At 43.1% G+C, this 18661-nt stretch overlaps 1 protein-coding gene across 4 annotated transcripts in view; it reads left to right on the forward strand.

The window, feature by feature from the left end:
* The window catches only part of LOC138212788 (SH2 domain-containing adapter protein F-like), a 104733-nt gene that overhangs the window by 62900 nt on the left and 23172 nt on the right, over positions 1-18661 (forward strand). For all 4 annotated transcript variants that reach the window (XM_069173343.1, XM_069173345.1, XM_069173346.1 and 1 more), the window contains exon 3: positions 9961-10179. In XM_069173343.1, coding sequence (XP_069029444.1) covers positions 9961-10179 — 219 coding nt within the window. The remainder of the gene's footprint in view (positions 1-9960; positions 10180-18661) is intronic.

Below are 18661 nucleotides of genomic sequence, written 5' to 3' on the forward strand. Positions count from 1 at the left end.
TATTTTAATAGCACAGTTCTCAAACGTTTCTCAAATAACTGCCGGCCGATTTTTGCATTTGAACTCAGAAGTGAAGCAGCTGCTCACAGAAGTCCGTTCACGGGTGAACTCAACAACAACAACATACAGGAGCTCCCTTCCTCTGTGACAGACTGCTAGTGTTTCCCATTGTTTAATCTGTCGGCGGTCGCGGTGTGTCTCATTTGCTCAGAAGCAGGGTGACGGGGATCAGATCGCACACAGTCATGTAAACACCGTTAGCCGCTTACGGCGGTAATCCAGCCGTACTGCATTTGCTCTCTGCGTGTATATTCGCGCGGGAAGCGCCGACCAAGAGGCAGCACTCATCCGAAGGTCAAAACAGAACACACGTTGGAGAGAGACAGCGGTCACTGCTGTGTAACTATTTACTTTGCCGGAGCCTTTCTAATGCACGTCCCCCCCCCCCCCCCCCCCCCCTCTCTCCCCCGAGGACGCTCACACGTCCTCTGGACTGGAGGGATTGGTAAACAGGTCGCAGTGCTGCTCCCGGCAGAAGTAGCCGTCTCGGATAAAGGGAACAAATCAATACCGAGCATTCTGGCGTCTCCCTATCTTCCTCCCTTTAAGTCCCAAGATGCAACTGTTTTTAAAAAAATTTTTTTATTGACATAATGAATATTTATGCTTCTCTCTTGAACTAATTACTGTTTTGTTTTTTGTTTTTTTGCTGCAGTTTCATCCTCATTTTTGTTTTTGCTTGATTTGCCTCATAATCAGCCTCGACTTTGAAGCTAAGGAATGGTATGATTATATTTTTTAAGTGCTCACGGGGTATATTTGTAATTTCGTCTCGCTGTTAGAAAAAAAAACCGGGGTCATACAGAGTTCAGTTTGTGTAATGTTACCACAAAAAACGATTTGCTGCCGCCCGTGTTTGCAACCCAGTTTGTAAGTAAAATATGTCGGCGTTTCAGCATGCATCCATCTCCACTAATGAGAGACAGCCCAGGGAGAGCGCAGTGACTGTCAGCTCTGCTCTGCACGAGAACTTAATTTCCCCCAGATTTTTCACAGCTGTGGCTCCTGTCTACATTGATGTGCTGCGGGGAGAGATTATCGGATTATCACACAATGAGGGAAAACCAAGAAAAAAAAAGGGAACGATTTAAGAATATGACAATCTTCTTCCTCCTTTACTCTCTCTAATTCCTGCAGGAGTTAAGAGTACAGGTGTGTGTTGGCTTCGCTGCTGGGGGAAAAAAAAAAATGGTTGGAGATCCAAGCGCTCGTATTGAAAGATCACAAGAACTCCTGACAATATTCAGTCACGTAACGAGGCATCATTAACCGAGAAGTCTGCTCCACATCTTTCTTGCCCGGCAACATCAAGCATAACAAAACATGTAAAGGATTGCAGTGAGTTCATATATATATATATGTGACCCCTGTATGAACCATGTCTGTATTATGGCACAGATTTTGGTGCAGGGCTCCCCTTGTGTAGAAAATAGGATTTTTCTTCCCCGTGTCATCTCTTCTCTATTTTATTCTTTCCAACAGAGAAGAGTAGAATGAGCTGTCTCCACATCCCCTGCGGGAATGTGAGCTGGTTGAAGGTTGAGGAGCAAGGTGGTGGGGAGGGGTACGAGCGGGTCTTTGCTGACTGTTGCTGGAGGCCTATCTCCATTAATGGGCTATTGACCCCCAATGGGGTGGAGGCATGAAGTGGCTATTCATCATAGCCACATCCACGTGTCATCACGCTCCCCCCTGTTCCCTTCCTCTGCGACCACCCAAGCAGGTCGGGCGTCATGACAAGAGGTGCTCACGGACTCGACTGTCCTTTCCTCTCCTTTCCTCCTCTGTTTATCCCCTCTCTCCTCTTACCATTTCTCTTCCCAGAACCAATCCCATTCCCGTGCCGTCTTCTCCTTTCTCCAGCCACACAACCTGAACTCTGGGTGCACTCTCCTCTAATCCACCGCCAGCCTTATCTTCGCTCGGGAACAATAGCGACAGAGCGAGCACAGCTCAGACCTGCAGCCTGCGGGAAAAATCTCTCTGCTCCCTCAAGGCAGCGGGATTCTGCAGCCAGACGCATCAGCCAAGCAGCCTGTCACTGCTTTACATTAAGTCCCCCTCACTGTGTGTCGAGAAAACGATTCCTGCTTCTGTGTGTTTGACAGTCGTCCAAATGGAATTTCTATTACTGCAGCGCAACTGACGGCAACAGCGAATGACTAATCGTATCTGTGCTCGCTGCCACCGTGTCAGTGTACGCTGATCTACCGCTCGTCTTTTTGTTTGTTCACCGCGGATCTGCGAGGGCTATTCTGTGATTCATGTAGGCAAACGGGCACCTTTCCAAGCCACTGTCCCCATTCATCTTCTAGTAATGAGCTTTCACCTCAGTCCTAACGAGCTGTAATTGCAGTTGCGCCGCGCAAAGGATCCACGGCGTCGTCGACGCGGTGGCCCTGCAGCGAACGGGCGTTTACTTTACGTAGGTGAGGCCTTTGAACAGTGACGCAGGATCGAGCCACAAGGAGTCCCTTTACGGTGTTACATCGTGGTAAACAGACAATCTAGTTCAATACTCATTACTGATCCTTTTTAATGACAACAGGAAACTCACTTTAGTCTTTGTGTGTGTTTAGTTTTTGACTTCATTCTGTTTCTGAAAAGTTGTGCGTTTTTGTAACTTCAGAGATAACTCTACTTGTCAGTCAGAAACTGTCCAACACTTCAGACTGAAATATCTTGACCACTATGGATGGGTTGCAGGTAAGACGAGTCCTACTGATTTTGGTCATCACCCGACTCTTCCTCAACGCCACCATGAGGTTGAAATCTCTGAAATATCTCGATGACTACGAGATGGAGTGCCATGAAATTTGTTTCAGACACATTAAACCCCCTAGAGCATGGATTCTGATGTCTTTGTTGATCCCATGGCTTCTTCTTCTAGTGCCACAGCAGGTCAAAGTTTTCACTTCATCTGTGAACTATTGCAGCATCGACTTAATGCATTTCCCAGATGTTATGAAGATATTCATGGTCAGCAGAAGTTTGGCTTTCTTTTCTTCAACTGAAGTACGTCAGCAACTGTGACATGGATTTCTGTCACATTCGGTACAGGTTGATGTGAGTATACGTGTTGTCTGACTTCCTACTGTGAGGACAGCAGGCCAGATATGTGAAACAGCGATAAGGGAACCAATGAGGCTCTGCTGACGTGCTACCAAAAGCTTCTTCTGATTCAATACAAGTCTACTTGACTTGGAACCAGTGGTCTGTTAATACTAAACGTCACAAGTTCCCGAACAGTTACAGCCATCCGTACTGAGCATTCAAGGGATGTGTGTTCAATAGCTGCTGGATATGGAGAGGCCTCCATATTTATTATTCCTGCCGCTGTCTCCCTCCATCTGTGCTTCCCACTTTCTTTTTCCATCACTCTCCTCGACTTCCTGTCGCAGTCTCTTTGTTTGTTTCTCCCTCTGTGACAAACTTGCATCACCTGCCTGTCTCTAATTTTCCATTTTTCCCCTCCCTCTCTCTATTCACTCTGTCGCTCTTTGTCTTTTTTTTTTTTGTATGTACATCCCCACTGCCTCCCTCAGACACTCCCCTCTCTTCCTCTCTCTCTCTCTCTCTCTCTCTCTCTGTCACTTTGTCTGGCTTACTTCCGTCATCACCCGCCTCCGTCTTGTTTTCTGCTTTGTGTACGTTGTCTCTTCAGTCTTACTCTCTGCTCCAGTAAGGGAATGAATCCATATACATGTGAGTGTGTTGTGGAAGACACTCCGCAGCTTCTATTCCCTCACGCCATCCATGGAAACGACCAATTTTGACACACACAAGTGCACACACAAACATAGACGTGCCTTCACTGGGATATTAAATGTGCCTGGCTACACAGTTCTTTACTCCCCCTTTTTGTTTTTGATGTTCTGTTGGATATAATGTTGTGGTTTGTTTTGAACAATCACCACCTCGTGAGTTCACAATGGCGACCCTGCTCTATGGGTCTGCCCACAAGTGCCTCTCACCATGTGACATTTGTCTGTCAGGGAGCACAGCTTCCCAGCAGAGACAGAAGGGCATGTTCAAGAAAGTACAAACCAAAGATAGTGTCGCAAGAACCAAAATACTCTCGTCTCCGGGCCAAGCATGGACAGTCTGGGTCTGAGACTTGGCTTCCAGGATTCCCAGAAATATATATAGTGTATATTTGTGACAGGCAGAGGCCTCAGTGTGTACCCACCACAAGCTTGGCACAGTGTGAGCCAGGAGGAAGGAGGAGATGGACGACAAAGGGGACGGATGGCATGGCTGTTTTTGTTCTGTCTGCAGGAGGCTGATGGAGACCGAGCAACACGCACGCGCACGCACACGTGCACACACACACACACACACACACACACACACATGTCCTCCTTGCAAATGGACAAACCCTTCATGGTCACAGACAAGCAGAAGCACGACTGGAACAATTCAAAGCTGAGTGATTGCAGACACTGTACAAATGGTCTCTAAATATCAAATCAAGTCAGAAAAAATGGCATTGTGAAGGCTCTAACAAGGCACACAGAGGACATGCTAATTTATTCCTTTTGTCTTTGCTGCTTTTGTTCCTTCAAAAACACTATGAGACATAAAAGTGAAATCAAAATTGGGGCAAGATGCGTGCACAAAGCTGACAGGGTTCTTTTGTCTTTGGTTATCGTAGCTATACTCAGAGGTCTGTGGGCAGCAGTCAGCGGCGAGAGACTCCTTTAAGCTCCCCCCACTAAGCAGAATGACACTCAACAACAGGCCGCCATGGGTCAAGGAGCAAACACCTTCACTTGTCAGCCAGCTCTCTGACTGACACACAATACCTGTGGGTGGCCCCCCAATCAAATCCCTGGCTGCCGCCACTAGATCAACCCGGCTCGCTCCTTACCGACCAGGGCAATCAGACCCAATGAAATCAAGGCTGCAGACAAGTCTCACTGCTACACAGCTTCACTGCAGTCGTTTTGTTAACTCCTTCTTAAATGCGTGTCTTTGTCGTGGAACAAACTTGGCTACATTTGCTACTATACATTCTCGGATTAGCAGATATTTTGGGAATTAATCTGCAATGTCGTTTATCTTTTTTAATACATCAAAGAGTGTTTGGTTGCCATACTATATTCCTCCTTTTGGTATTCTTTAGATGGATGCCGTCAGCAGGATTCACCTCGTTAATAAGCGAGCCAAGTGACATGATGATAATTAATTTCTTAAGGAGTGATTTATCCGGTGGAGCAGGCAGAGCAAATCCTCAAGCCAGGGTATTTTTCTGCCCATTGTTTTCCAGGGGTGTAAAGTCAATCGCATTTAATCCTTCACAAGAGATGCCCTCAATCGGATCCAGATATTCCCTGCGCCCATGCAAGCACTTGGCAGCAGCAAATTATCTGTGGCGCAGTAGGAGTGGGTGGCAGGCAGTAAACCACAGAGATGGCTAAATGCGTTTTCCCTTTACATATGAGATGCCTTAGCCTTGCAATAAAAGCACATTCATGCAGTTGTTTTCTACTTCCTTGTAAATGCAATCAATTGACTGGTTGGCAATAATGGAAACAGAGGACGGGTAAGACGAAGGAGTGGTCTGGATGATGAGGCTTGGTCGGTCCTTTATGTGCAGCAGGATGCGGCTACCAGATTGGTTGCAGTTAATGTTTTTTGATTTAATCCAGAGCCCTCTGCCTGCCCATGCACGGCCATGATAATATGCCCAGGGGGCTCCTGCTGGAGTAAGTGGAACAGGACCCTCCCTGGATTTATTGCAAGGAATATGTTCATCTCTTCTGCTTTAGCATTAATCTCTGTACTTCAGGACCAACAAAAGAAAAATGATAACAAAGACCTGATCTGTTACTTGTTTTTTGCTTTTTCTTGTCTTTTCTGATTTTAGCTCACTTGTGGAAGCCTATATTATGTCACAGTGTTCATGTTTCTTCTCTTTAGAAAAAAGCTCCAATGCTGATGTTTGGTTCTCGGCCATATGCTCTGCCACCTCCCCAAACATCTTTTTTAGTGGCACTAAACAGATGGTTGTGGTCAGTGAGGCTGCTGTCACTACATGGCTGTCGAAACCCTGCAGAGGACAGCACTTTATAGTCATATTAACTTTAACTGTTCCTTAAAATACTTGCAGCGCTCAGAACTTTGGAGGAGCGACATATTCTTCGTAGCTGCACAGATGATCTTAAAAGTTCCTCTTTCTTCTTACTGACCTTATGAAACACATTAATGAAAATGGGGACATGAATCAGATTATGTATGCTTTTTGGTGAGCATGAATGTTGGGGTTTTAAAATGGAAAAAAAAAAAAAGAGGAAGTGCAGCATCTGGACAGGAACCCTGACATCCGAGGAGGGGAAGGTACGAGGTTCATCAAGGGAGGGTGTGGTGCTCGACCTCTGACCTTCAGTGGAGGGTAGAAATCAAAGACAGATGATAGACTGCAGCTGTGTTGCAACATGCAGCCCCACCGTCATGTCAACCACTGTAATTTGCTTAGACAGATGTGTCCCCACCCATTTTACTAAGCATGCCACAACAGGAGCTGACAGAAAGGATGAGTAGAGGGAAGGAGGAAAGGAAACAAGGAAGGAAGGGAGGTTTCTAGGGAAACATGTTGTAAAAAGAAATACAGTGCGAGGAAGTCAAGGAGGGCAACAAAGCTCCTATCTCCACACACAAAACCTCCCCGGCAGGGAGTCTCAATCCACCGCAGCAGTTTGTCGAAGGCAACGTGCCTCCAATTAAAAGGGTTCTTCCCACAAGATTTACTCATCGCCCCACCCAAAAGACCCTCCTCATCTCTCCCTTTCATTTTGGCCCCCTTTGGCAGCCTCCGTGTGCTTCTTTTACCCTCTTTCAGAGCTATTTGTTTTTCTGCTGGGGAGGTATGACCTAATCATGCCAGCATCTCTTAATACCAAGTCTTTTAACTGCTAAGATCAAAGAGTGCAAGTTTGCCTAATGCGGGATTACGTGGAGATACGGGACCTGGCAGCCTCACCTCACCCCCTCTCCCATCCCTCCCCCATCACCACCAGCAGCGGGTAGCTCCATTAGGCTCAACGCATTGCTCATTTTTCCGCAAGAGCTCCCCTGGGCTAAGAGGCAATTATGCAGTAGTGTGGCATAATATTTCATTCTCTTCACATTGTATCGCTCTATGGTGGCGCTAACAGCTTCATGCAGCCCAGGAGGAAGGGTGCAGGCTGCTAACAACTTCATGTGAGTCGAGGAAGGTGGAGGAGGAAGAGAAGGAGGAAGAATAAGAAGAAGGGGAGGAGGAGGAGGAGGAGGAGAGTTCTCAAGGGCACGATGCTTCATTAGCAGTCAGGTCTTTTTCACCCTCTTGCACGGGGACTGAAAGGGTGTGCATGCTTCTTAGTTATGGTCAGGTGATGTTAAGTAGATTTACAACATGAATTGTGAACGAAAAAAATGAATATAGACACTGGGGTCATGATTCTGCTCCTCACATGCAACATTTACATGGAGAAAGTCATATTCAGGCAACATTTGCACGTGTTAAAATGTTGTTTTTTTTTACTTCTCAGGAATGTGCCTTTTTAAACCATCTTTGAAGTGTTTGAGATAAGCCCAGTGGCTGCATGAGTGTAAATATCTCACACAGCAGCCAGGCAACCTTCAAGGCAGTGTCTATCTTATTGATGATTTTATATCTGTTCCATAGAAAGTATGGACACTTCAAAACTCCCGACTGCAGATAAGTCAGAGATTTGGGATACTGGTGCACAGACTTAAAAGCTACACCAAAGTTTTCTGCAATGTGAAGATTGCACAAGGTAAATTACCATCATGCCCACATTTGTTTTTGGTCCAACTGCTGTAGTAAACAAAATCCCCTCCGCGTTGAGAGACCAGTTGCTTTTCCATCCAAAGACTCCTTTTCTGGCTCTGTAAGTCCTCTCTTACTCTCCAACTTTGGATGAGTGGCACATGCTGCAAAGTAGCTGCTTCTGAGAGGTTGCACTTCAAGCCGTGAGTAGAATACATACATATATATATATATATTTTTTTTTTATTATTTATTTTTTTTTTTTTTCTGCTGGTAGAAGTTTTCTCCATCTGAAGTTGTAAAGTTATTCTCAAAGAATGTTGAGATTGTTTTGAAAAATGTTGGGTCTTTCAGGAAATCTGATTGTGTGTGCCCCTTTTTCAAAGGTATTAAATTAGCAGTGATGGTTGGAGGTCAGTTGTATCCGTCCATCTAGCCAACATTTGGAAGGCCTGTTCAGTGTGGTGTAGTGATGTCACTAGAAACGATGCTCTGCCACTTTCTTTCACCAAGTGAGGTAAACAAAAATTGTTTACAGTCCTCTTAATCCTCTCCCAATTATCCTATTAAAGTTCCTACATCACTGTTAATATAACCCTGTTGCAATTTAAAAGCCCTTTAGCATTTCATTAGAAAGACTCCTTTCATTTGCAGATACGTGTTACAACTTAATTTAGACAATAACACTTTAGATGAATAATCCAAGACAAGTTAAAAATAGCAAGATAAAAAAAAAAAAAGAAAAAGTAATTCGATACATAATTGGATAGCATGTGTTACCTTATCACTGTAGGACCAGCGCTTACACAACCTTAGTAAAGAAGCCACAACATAACGATGCATTTTGATGCTTAAGCAAATCCAAAATCTAAAATATTCCTGCTCCAAATGGGATAAATCCAATTGTTTGTTGTAAAATGAGAAGACATTTGAGGATTTAGGACTTCATTTGGTCCTTTTAAATAACATTTACTTTCACAACATTATCCTAATACTCATGCAACAAGTGGCTACGTGCTGTTGGTTTCAAAGAGACGATAATGTTGAAGAGAGAAAGGAAATTCTTCACCTGTGCTCTGACAGTGCAGGCATGTGCTGCCCGGGGCATAGCTGCTCTCATCTGCTGTGTGACTTTACCATGTTTCGGGGAGGCTACACTGAGCTGCTGCAGGTGCTCAGTGCCTTCTCCTCTTATTTCAACTCTCCCATACTTCCCCCTCTGCCATCACAGCAACTGTCGCCATCACTCACTACATAATAGTTGTGAGAGATGCCTACTTTTCGACTCATTCATCACTATGCATATGTTTTGCTTCCTGACTATTGCTGGTGGGGCGAGGGGGGGGGGGGGGGGGGTTCACACGTAAACGAGTGTAAGTGAGAGCGCCCAGCATACGCTGCTGCAGTCGACAGTCCTCTGTACTTGATATCACAGCAGCTGTACCAACTGCAGCCATCTTATGTCATCATTAAGTCTTGAAATGCCGGGCTTGCAGCTGGTATTTTGCATTTAAGCTGCAGTTTGACTGAGATGCAGGTAGTTACAAGATAACGAACACATCGGACGCGCCAGACCAAGTTCATTCTTTTGTTAAGATCGTAGAACAGTGAGCAACTGTTGGACAACTTCCTTCAGCACGAGATATTATCAACATCATTTCACATCACTTTAATAGTTTGTTTGTTTTTTATTACTTCTCACCTTTGCATATTGCCTATTTACGCTCGGAAATTGTTCATTATCAACCATAAAAACTGAAAGATGTGCTTTGCTTGCACAGAAAAAACTCAATTCAACTCCTCAGCCTGATAGGTGATGTTATTTATTTCCCCTTTATTCTGAAAACAGATGTCATTGCCTGCAATTTTAGGTGTATAATAACAAAGATGAATGCTGCTGAAACTCTAAAAATGAAGCAATTTTTCTTGTTTTCCAGTCAAGTGAGTTCAAATATCTTCTCACATCTATTCTGCCGTGTGCTATATAAGAAATGAGGAAGTCAGGCCTGATCAAATTTGTTGCCTTTTGTGTTTTGCAGTGCACCCAAAGTCATAACTTTATACTTTTCATCTATGAAGTTATATTTCAGAAACCCAGCATTAACCATCAGTCTTCTCATTTTTAGAGATCAGGTCTGGCAGTCGAGGCCCAAAGGATGGACCTGTGAGGCAGCTGCCCCTGTACGACACACCTTACGAGCCAGCCGAGAACGGTGGAGACTCGGATCCCGAGCGACTGCGCTGCCCCAGAGAGAGCCGACTGCCCCAGGATGATGAGCGACCCCCCGAGGAGTACGACCAGCCCTGGGAGTGGAAGAAGGAGAGGATTTCCAAAGCCTTTGCAGGTATGACCGCAAAGGGCAGAACATCAACACAATATATTACACAAGGAGAAAGTAACACACTGCAGAGAATACAATCAATTTTGAAGAAGAAATACACATGCACCTTTGCACTTGAACCAATCTTCCATCCTTTTAATTCAAATTTATAGATGTTTTAACTGCAAAAAACTACTAAGTCTTTCATTTCTGCCTGTTAGTTATCATGTCAAATGCTCAGACAGTGAATCTGACATTGAATGTTTAAATTCAGTTCAGCACAGCTGTACTTAAATGAGGGTTGCCTTATATACATGTCAAGCTTTTAATATAATTAAATCTGAATCTCTTTTGCTTTACTAACTCAGGTGACTGTTTTTTTCCAGCTCTAACAAATTTGATTATGGCTTCTGTCAAGGTTATGAGGGTTCTGCTGCTGTTGCTTTAAACTCCTTTTTTGGGGTTTTTCTTCCTCTGTTAATGCACCCGCTACATTCATTTCGCAGGTGTCCAGGCTACTGTTTGCTGTTTTGATTCAACTCCTGCCTGTTTAAACTAAGTTGATACCTAAGCTGCTCAGGGGGGGCTCAGCGGGGGTCATGGGGCATGATTGGTGCATGTTAGGCGCAGGTAGTCACTGTGGTTTGAGAGCTTCAGCATGGCTAACACAGCCATAACATCAAACAGGGCTGTTCCTGGAGAGACTATGGCTTTGGAATAGAAATATGCACCCCGATTTATAAAGAGGAAAAAAAAAAAATGCCAAGTCTTTTAACTGATCTAAGAAAAGAAAATCAGCAACCCTTGACTCTATTTTTCCTCGCCCTTTTTCTCTTTATATATTTTTTTCTTTTTTTTTTTTTTATCCTTGAACAGCTCTGCTTTGTTATGACTGCATTAGCTACGGGGGCTCTGTAAGTGGCACTGGATCAGGCCCCGACAGAAGAAAGGACTCCACTTCTAAATCCGTCACAGGTACCATTGGAGACGGGGCTGGGGAGTGTCTCTTTCTTTCACTGTATATATTCTTGTTTGATACATTTCACTCCTAAATATAATTACCTCAAAATCAAACCACCCTCTCAAAATGCTTTATAAATGTTCCTTATTCCAATGACATTATCAAGATGCTACTTGCATCATTGGCCAGTGCTTGAAGTGGATGAAAAAAAAAAAAAATAAAAAAAAAAAAAGGCAAAAGCATAGCAGAAATCCTTCAAATCCGCCTTTCAGCAGACACGAGTGCAGCAAGTGCAATTAGTTCAATAACACTTGATGGTGCTCAGACGAAGGGGTGATGGGTATACGGGTCAATCTGTTTACTTAGAGAATAAGTTAGAACAACATTGACATGCTGTATGGTCTTCTATTGGGATGTTTGAAACATCCCAGCAGAACACATCACATGAAAGTATGTTGATAAAAAATAATGATCACAAATTGCTGCTTCAATGTCACAAAATATTTGAAAGTCACCTATGTTTAAAAGTATGTACTTGTATGTATTTTTTTTTTTAAAGTTGTTTTGATATTTCAATGACAAAACTGTCTATAAATCCAGAAATCAAGAAAATAATCGACAGATTGATAATAAAAATAATCATAAAAGGGAGCCTCGCACTTGAATACAGGAAACAAAACAAAAAAGTGCTTGAGCAAAGGTGATGTAAATTAAAAGTCCTCTTCAGCATCTGGGCTGTAAATAGTTTTGCAGCTCTTTATTTGGTCGCACATTCAGAAAGCCTTGAGTGTGTCTGCCTCTTGATAACACCAGAATGACAAAATCACCAACAAATGAGCCATTCTCCTTTTTAATTACAGCTAAAAGGAAGAAAAATCACATTAAGAATATGCATGGCCTCAAGGCTCATTGCAAAGCTTGTAGTTGCAAAGTATGTAATTTGGCTTTTAGACTTGGAGGAGTAATTGTGCTTCACAGGATTGTAAATCAAACCGCCAAGTGAGCGTGAGGCAGAATACAAAGATAATGCTCAAGTAACTTACTGTTTTATACTTTTATTATTCCGATATTTTATTTATCTCTTAGTTTCCATTCTATGTGCTTTGAAACGAAAGATACGTTCCATTTCAATAAAGCAAAATGATTACAACGCAGAGGGTGAGAGATGCTGTTGTGCCGTTAATGGGCATTAAGATGGACACATCGGGGGACTGGCTGAGAGATGTGGAGGTGCATAACAACTAATACACTCTAAAACATAAGTTAAAGCTGCATTTTAATTTCAACATTCAAACATACATTATTATTATTATTATTGCCAAATCCTCAAGCCAATTCCATCTGTCTCAGCTATTGAATCAAATTTTGATGTAATACTTTGAACATCCTACAGATAGCCCACATATTCCGTCAGTATTTCCCCTAATGATGTTATCAAATCCATTTCCAGCTGGAAAGATGTCAACATGACTGTCTAAAATCACTGGGAGGGCACGATGACAGTTTTGTTTTTGTGTGTTTGCAACTCCGCTGTAATATGTAACATGTTTAAGTCACTTGTGTGGCATAACATTGGTAGCAAGCTCATGAATCTCATTTGTGGATTCAGTGCATACCTGCCGGTAATGAGAGGGCCACTCTGTACCAGCAGTCAGCACTATCACTTCTAAAAAAAAAAAAACAGACGAGAACACAGGAAGTCACCTCGGTCCACTGAATAGATTTTGGCTAGTTATGACGATTTTTAATACACCCTACACAACATGACATGTTCACCTGGATTTATTACAATGGGGCAGCAGTTTCTGATTTGACAGGAGCTTATTGGGGTTTTCTCAGGCCCAAGTTAATCTCTGTATGTAAATTTATAATGTGTCATGTCTGTCTGTTCATTCATCCTCCTTCTGTGTATTCTTAAATGTTTGTCACCTAAATCCTGTTTCCTGTTTACTTCTGTGTACTGAGGCACTGAGGTCTTCATAGGAGTCACGCTGTTCTGCCTCTGCCAGTGATTAGTTAAATAAGGGATGCTGCATTCTTAATCACTTTCTTTCGCTCCCTCATTATTTTTCTGTCAAGCAGCACTCAGCGGAGTTTGTTTAGGGCGCTATTTACTAACACATTCTTCTTTCAACTCCCCCTTTACAGACACTGTCCCTCCTTTGATGATGATTAATTTAATTTCCATTGGATGTCAAAGTGTTGGCTGGGAATTGAAGAGATAAGTCTTCAAGTTGTGTTTCAAAGAAGAAAGCTGCGGTCTAAAAAGTACTTTGATTTACTGCACGTCTTCATTCTGTCTTATGTTTAATTCAAGCAGAAATAATTCCCCACTATTTGAAAGACAGAAATAAATAAAAAAGAAAGATGAGAAAGACGTCTCTGGGACAAGCCTTGTCAACGCCGGCTTGTTGCAGGTGTCAGTGTAGAGCAGCCGTGGATCCAGACATCAAGGGGCTTAGAGAAAGTTTCCCACCTTTTAAAGGTTTGTGCTCTTGCGCTTGCACCCATGTCTCTGGTCTTTGCGACCTGCTTACCTCCACCGTCAAGAAATTATGCACCGCTTGAGTGTTTAAGTCCACTTGGGAGCCAATTCCTTTCCCAGTCATCCCCGTCTCATCTCTCCCGGCACTGTTTGAGAGTCAATTCAGAGCCTGGGTTACATTGGACTTGTCCCAGAGTTCCCCATCAGCTGTTTTACCCCACCACTGTGGATTAATTCTGATCCATTCATTTTCTGATGCCACAAAATCTTTGGTATCATTCTGTCTCATAGAGGCAGTGTTGAATTACCGTGCATTTTTACTCAAGGCAGGGCTACTTGGGGTTTATGAAATTTTAGACTGCAGTTATAAGATCATGGGCTTACTGTAAGTTCGAGCTTGATACGTCTAGACGCCTTGTTTGCTCAAGTAGTTGTCAGATCCAGGTTGAGCTTGTATTTCCTTGTCCTATATTTAACTTTTTTTTTTTTTTTTTTTTAGTTAAGACTCTAATTGATTTTTTTTTTTTTCCTGGGTTTGGTGGTAGAACTTTATTTTTAGAACTTCTTTTGAAGTCTTTTGTAGTGAAAGTAACATTTAGACAATAGATGTTCCCAAACTTTTCACACCACATACAGTACCACTGTGTAGCAAACTCAATTTCCCAACAACCACTTCCCACTGCAAATGGCAGCAACTGTTTTCCCTTAAAATCAAATGGGCTTGACAGGCTGCTGTTTTAAGATCAAATAATACATTTACTTACTCCTGTTGAAATGGCAGAGGCTCAACTGCAGAGTCCAACTCCTGATCTGCATTGAAAGGCTTGTCTGACCCGTCCGCTCCAGCATTATCAATTGTCTCTCGGCTGTTTTTTGGACGCTGTAGCCATTTCAAAAAATGTCACTCATTCTGTGCACTAACGTCAACGATTCTGAATGCGACTGTGTCAAGCTAAAGTTCTCTTTATGTCGGACGTGACGTCACCCTACACAGCCAAAAACAGGCAACTTGTATTTCTGAAATATTTGGACAAATTTTTACATCATTGTAATGTGAAATTAAATTAAATTACTGTTTTGGAGTTGAAACAGTTGGAGTACAATTGTTAGGGCTTTTAGTCTGTTTCATACCACCATGTGGAACCTCGCGTACCACCAGTGGTACACATACCACAGTTTGGGAATCACTGCTATAGACAGTGTGAAGAAACCTTAATGTTCACATAAATTGGTGTAAAAGTATAGTTTTGACACCACAAATCAAGGCTGCAAATTGAAAAACTAATCAAAACAATGTATGTATTGAAAAGAAAAAAAAATTGTTGTTGTTTTTACTTGGGTCTCATTTTACCTTTCCTTAATATTACCTAAACCGACTGTATAAAAGAGAAACTCAATGTCCACTGTTGATACCCACTGGATTTGTCAAAGCTACTTTCTGATTTAACACGTCTTATGCAGTTGTTGTGCTGTATGCAGCAGGTGATGATCATATTGTTTAAATTGTTGAGGATAACATGTTTAATATGGGGATTTGTTTACAACCAGCGTGGTTGTCTGACTGCTTGTGTTCTTCTCCCTACTGAGCTCCATAGTGGTGGCGCTGTCGAGTCTCCACGTCAGCAATTAAGTAAAAACATTATCAGGTTGCTATTTCAGGCCTGAGCCAAGCATTTCTGTGGGCAGATGGCTTGTTTTAGAGTCAAACTAAGAATAGCTTTATGTACTTTTATGCGTTTTTAGAGGGTAATTTTCCTCGGTTATGTTTCTATACTTGCCGTAGCACTTTACGGCAGTGTAATATCCATGATTAATGACACTGTTCCACCATTTGGATTTCAGAAGCAGTTTCCTGCACACATCAAAACCTTTGCAGTTTATATACCAACAATTATGTGGGAAATGAAAGTGTGTCCAAACAAAGTATTAGCAGATAATAAAAAAAAGATGCAGAATCTTATTAAACTGCTGAGTGGCTTTAAAAAAAAAAAAAAAGGGAAAAAAAAAACACACGATTAAATATGTACCAAGTGCTGCCTACACCCTCCCACTATGGTATAAGGCGATAATACAATCTGTATAAAAGACTATTTGTCTTCATTAATGATAGGGGAAGGAGAGCAGACTAGAGCTGCCTGCTGCAGCCCTTTTTCCTCAGCTGTCCCTATCACTGTCTGCATGCTCTCCTCTTCACACTTGGTCTGCTGTTATTATTCACTGTTGGACTATCTCCTGACAGGTATGCAATGGAATGTAAATTCCCTGCCTTGTTAGGGTGTTGGGAGACTGTGTACTTGCGGTTTGGTTAATCACTCATCACCCACCCACCCCCCTATAGACCAAGCACGTGCACCCACCGCAACCTCTTTTCCTGCCTCCTTCCCGGCTGCTGAGGAGGTGATGGATGAGTCTGGAGGTGAAGCGTGAGGGAGACGCATTAGAATTTGAGCATATACTGTATGGAGGGCCTGCATGTGAAGGCCAGAGAAGGTGTGCTCCCGTGTCCAGCAGCCTCTGTATTTTGGCTTCGCATGCGATACACTCACTCACACACCCAGACGTGGATACGCCGCCATCGGAAATCTGAGCCTCGTCACGGCAGGAATGGTATCAAGAGTCATTGTTACCTAATCTCCTTGCCCTCTGTTACCTGCTAGTAACTCCTTTCATTTGGCCCCTGGCCAGCGGGGTACCGTGCGTTTAACACGGGAGATCAGAGACAGCGCTGTCGCCCGCTACCTCAGGTCTTGGGGAGCTTTATGGTTTTTTAATGAATCTTCATGGGCTTAACGACCCAGAAATCTGAGACCCAAGTCTAAAGTCCTAAAATAAATAATTGATTCAGTTACAGACCCGCGCTGATGACTTGCAGCAGGGTGCAAGCCAGCTGTTTTGTGGGTGCTTCGGTTCTCCTTCTCTCTGCTCGGCTGATCCGATTTCCCCCAGCGCTGTCTGTCAATCTACAACCCCGTCTTGTCCTCCTGGCCTCTGCTGCAACACCCTGCTGATAACCTTTCTGGCAGCCCTCTTTCATGAGGCTCAAATATGTCCTGCCGTCTTCCACAGAGCGCTGCCACGGGTCTTATCTTCACTCGCACACATTGGCGCCACACAACAGCGCGGTAAACCGTCCTCCCAAAGTATAGAAGAAGAGCTCCGCCAGCAAGCCCCCATGGAAGCACCTTCGGGCCGGCCGTCAGTAACCCATCCCTCCCTTCTCTCTGTATGGAAGAGCAGGGGAAAAGGCCTTGTCTCATCTCCATCACCCAGATTCTGTGCCACTTTCTCTTTTACCACAAACACATGGTCTTTCAAAACAGATCGGTGCTTTGAAAGAGAGCTGGACCGTATAATTTGACGGATTCAGTATGCGGAGAATTATGAGGTGGCATTTCAGTTCCCCTGGAGCATTACACAGTTGTTATCTGTAATGATTTGAGTGCCGATGGAACAAACGCGTCCTCAGAAGAGGCTGGTTTTGTGTTCTGAGCACCTCTGCTCATAATGTGCAGCATAAACATCACAATCTTCCAGCTTGTTTTGAATATGCATGCAATTAGCCAACCAAATTAAGCAGAACTAAATTAAATGGTGTTGGTGGAAACGAGCATAGCTGGTGATTTATGGTGCTGCACTGTTTACAGTGATGAAATGCTACGGGCTAATGAAAAGCCAGGGTAAACAAATACCTGGCTTTAAAAATAGATCTGCTCCTGGAAGAACAAAGGGAGGGAAAACACAGATAAAGAAGAGACTCTTGTCCGTTGTTCAAGTATTCTGCTTTTTTTGTATTATTATTATTAACTGCAACATCAATATAGATGTGAAACAAATAATAAACCACAAAGCATGTAGGACATGGGCATGGACCCATGAGGCTGTTTTCAGATTTTCCTATTCAAATTGCTAACATGGCCACTATTGTGCATGAGCGACAGGTGCTTTGTCGATTGAGAATCGTTATTAGCCTCCTTTCCTCTATCAACAGGAGGTGTTGTCTACTAATAGGAGTTGAGGATTATGCAGATTAGAAATGGCATATTGATCCAAATACAATCAGATTAGATGACAAAGAAGATTGGACATGTTTACGTCCTTCAGAAATAGTCATTTGGCTCTGCATTCTTTTCGTTTTATTCAAGGAAGAAAAATACAATCACACTGTTGCCTCTAAAAAGGTTAATGGTGCTTCAAATTTTCGGATTGTATATTTTGACAGCAACTATCTCAATTGCACAAGCATGAAAATACATGCAATATACCTGACATAAACAAACACAAATTATTTAAACACTATGGGGAGTGTGATTAACATAAAGCACTTAACCTGTAATTCACACGGACGACAACAAACCACCCACAGAGCTGATATACCTGCATCAGCCAGCAGAGCTGTAAACAGGTTTATTTAGCCCTGTTTTTCACAGAGGATTGAGTGGGATTGAGGCAGATGTGTGAAAAAGTCTATTGCAATGTGATAAGCCTTCACGTGTAAATCAACTGTTGTGTGTCTGTATGAGCGCTGTTGTCGCTTTCATCCTGAATTTTATTTTGTCAATGAATTTGAATGAAAGCTCCAAGGTGTAAAGATGCACTCATCTATGCAGCAACATGGCATCCAGAAGTGGCGGCGACCTCGGGACTTGGCAACACTTTTGCATTTTTTTGAAGATGAGGCCCCCAGAGTTTTAATTAAAAAAAAAAAAAAAAAAATACAACCACACCTGGCTATTAAATCAATTTTTCTTAATTTTCACAGTGCTAAATTCTATTATTCAACGGTGCAACCGAGTGAGTCTGAGCCACGCTCGCCCAAATCATTTCCTTGTCCCCACAGTGAGGCTGCAGAGAGCAGGCAGCCTTCTGCGCCCCAAACAATTACACGCTAATCTGCAATGTGAAATGAGCATTAGGCTTTTAATCTCATAGGAAGAGAGTCCCCTACTTCACCCCAAAGTAGAGGAAGTTATATTATCTCGCCAAGTTTTTGACCTTCTGTCTCCATTCCACCGCCACACTATACCTCACTCATCAGGAGAGACGGTGAGCAGCTCCACCTT

This window comes from Embiotoca jacksoni, unplaced genomic scaffold (genome assembly GCF_022577435.1).
Source record: "Embiotoca jacksoni isolate LCO1_2020_lvr unplaced genomic scaffold, fEmbJac1.0.p SCAF_6, whole genome shotgun sequence".
Lineage (NCBI taxonomy): Eukaryota > Metazoa > Chordata > Actinopteri > Embiotocidae > Embiotoca > Embiotoca jacksoni.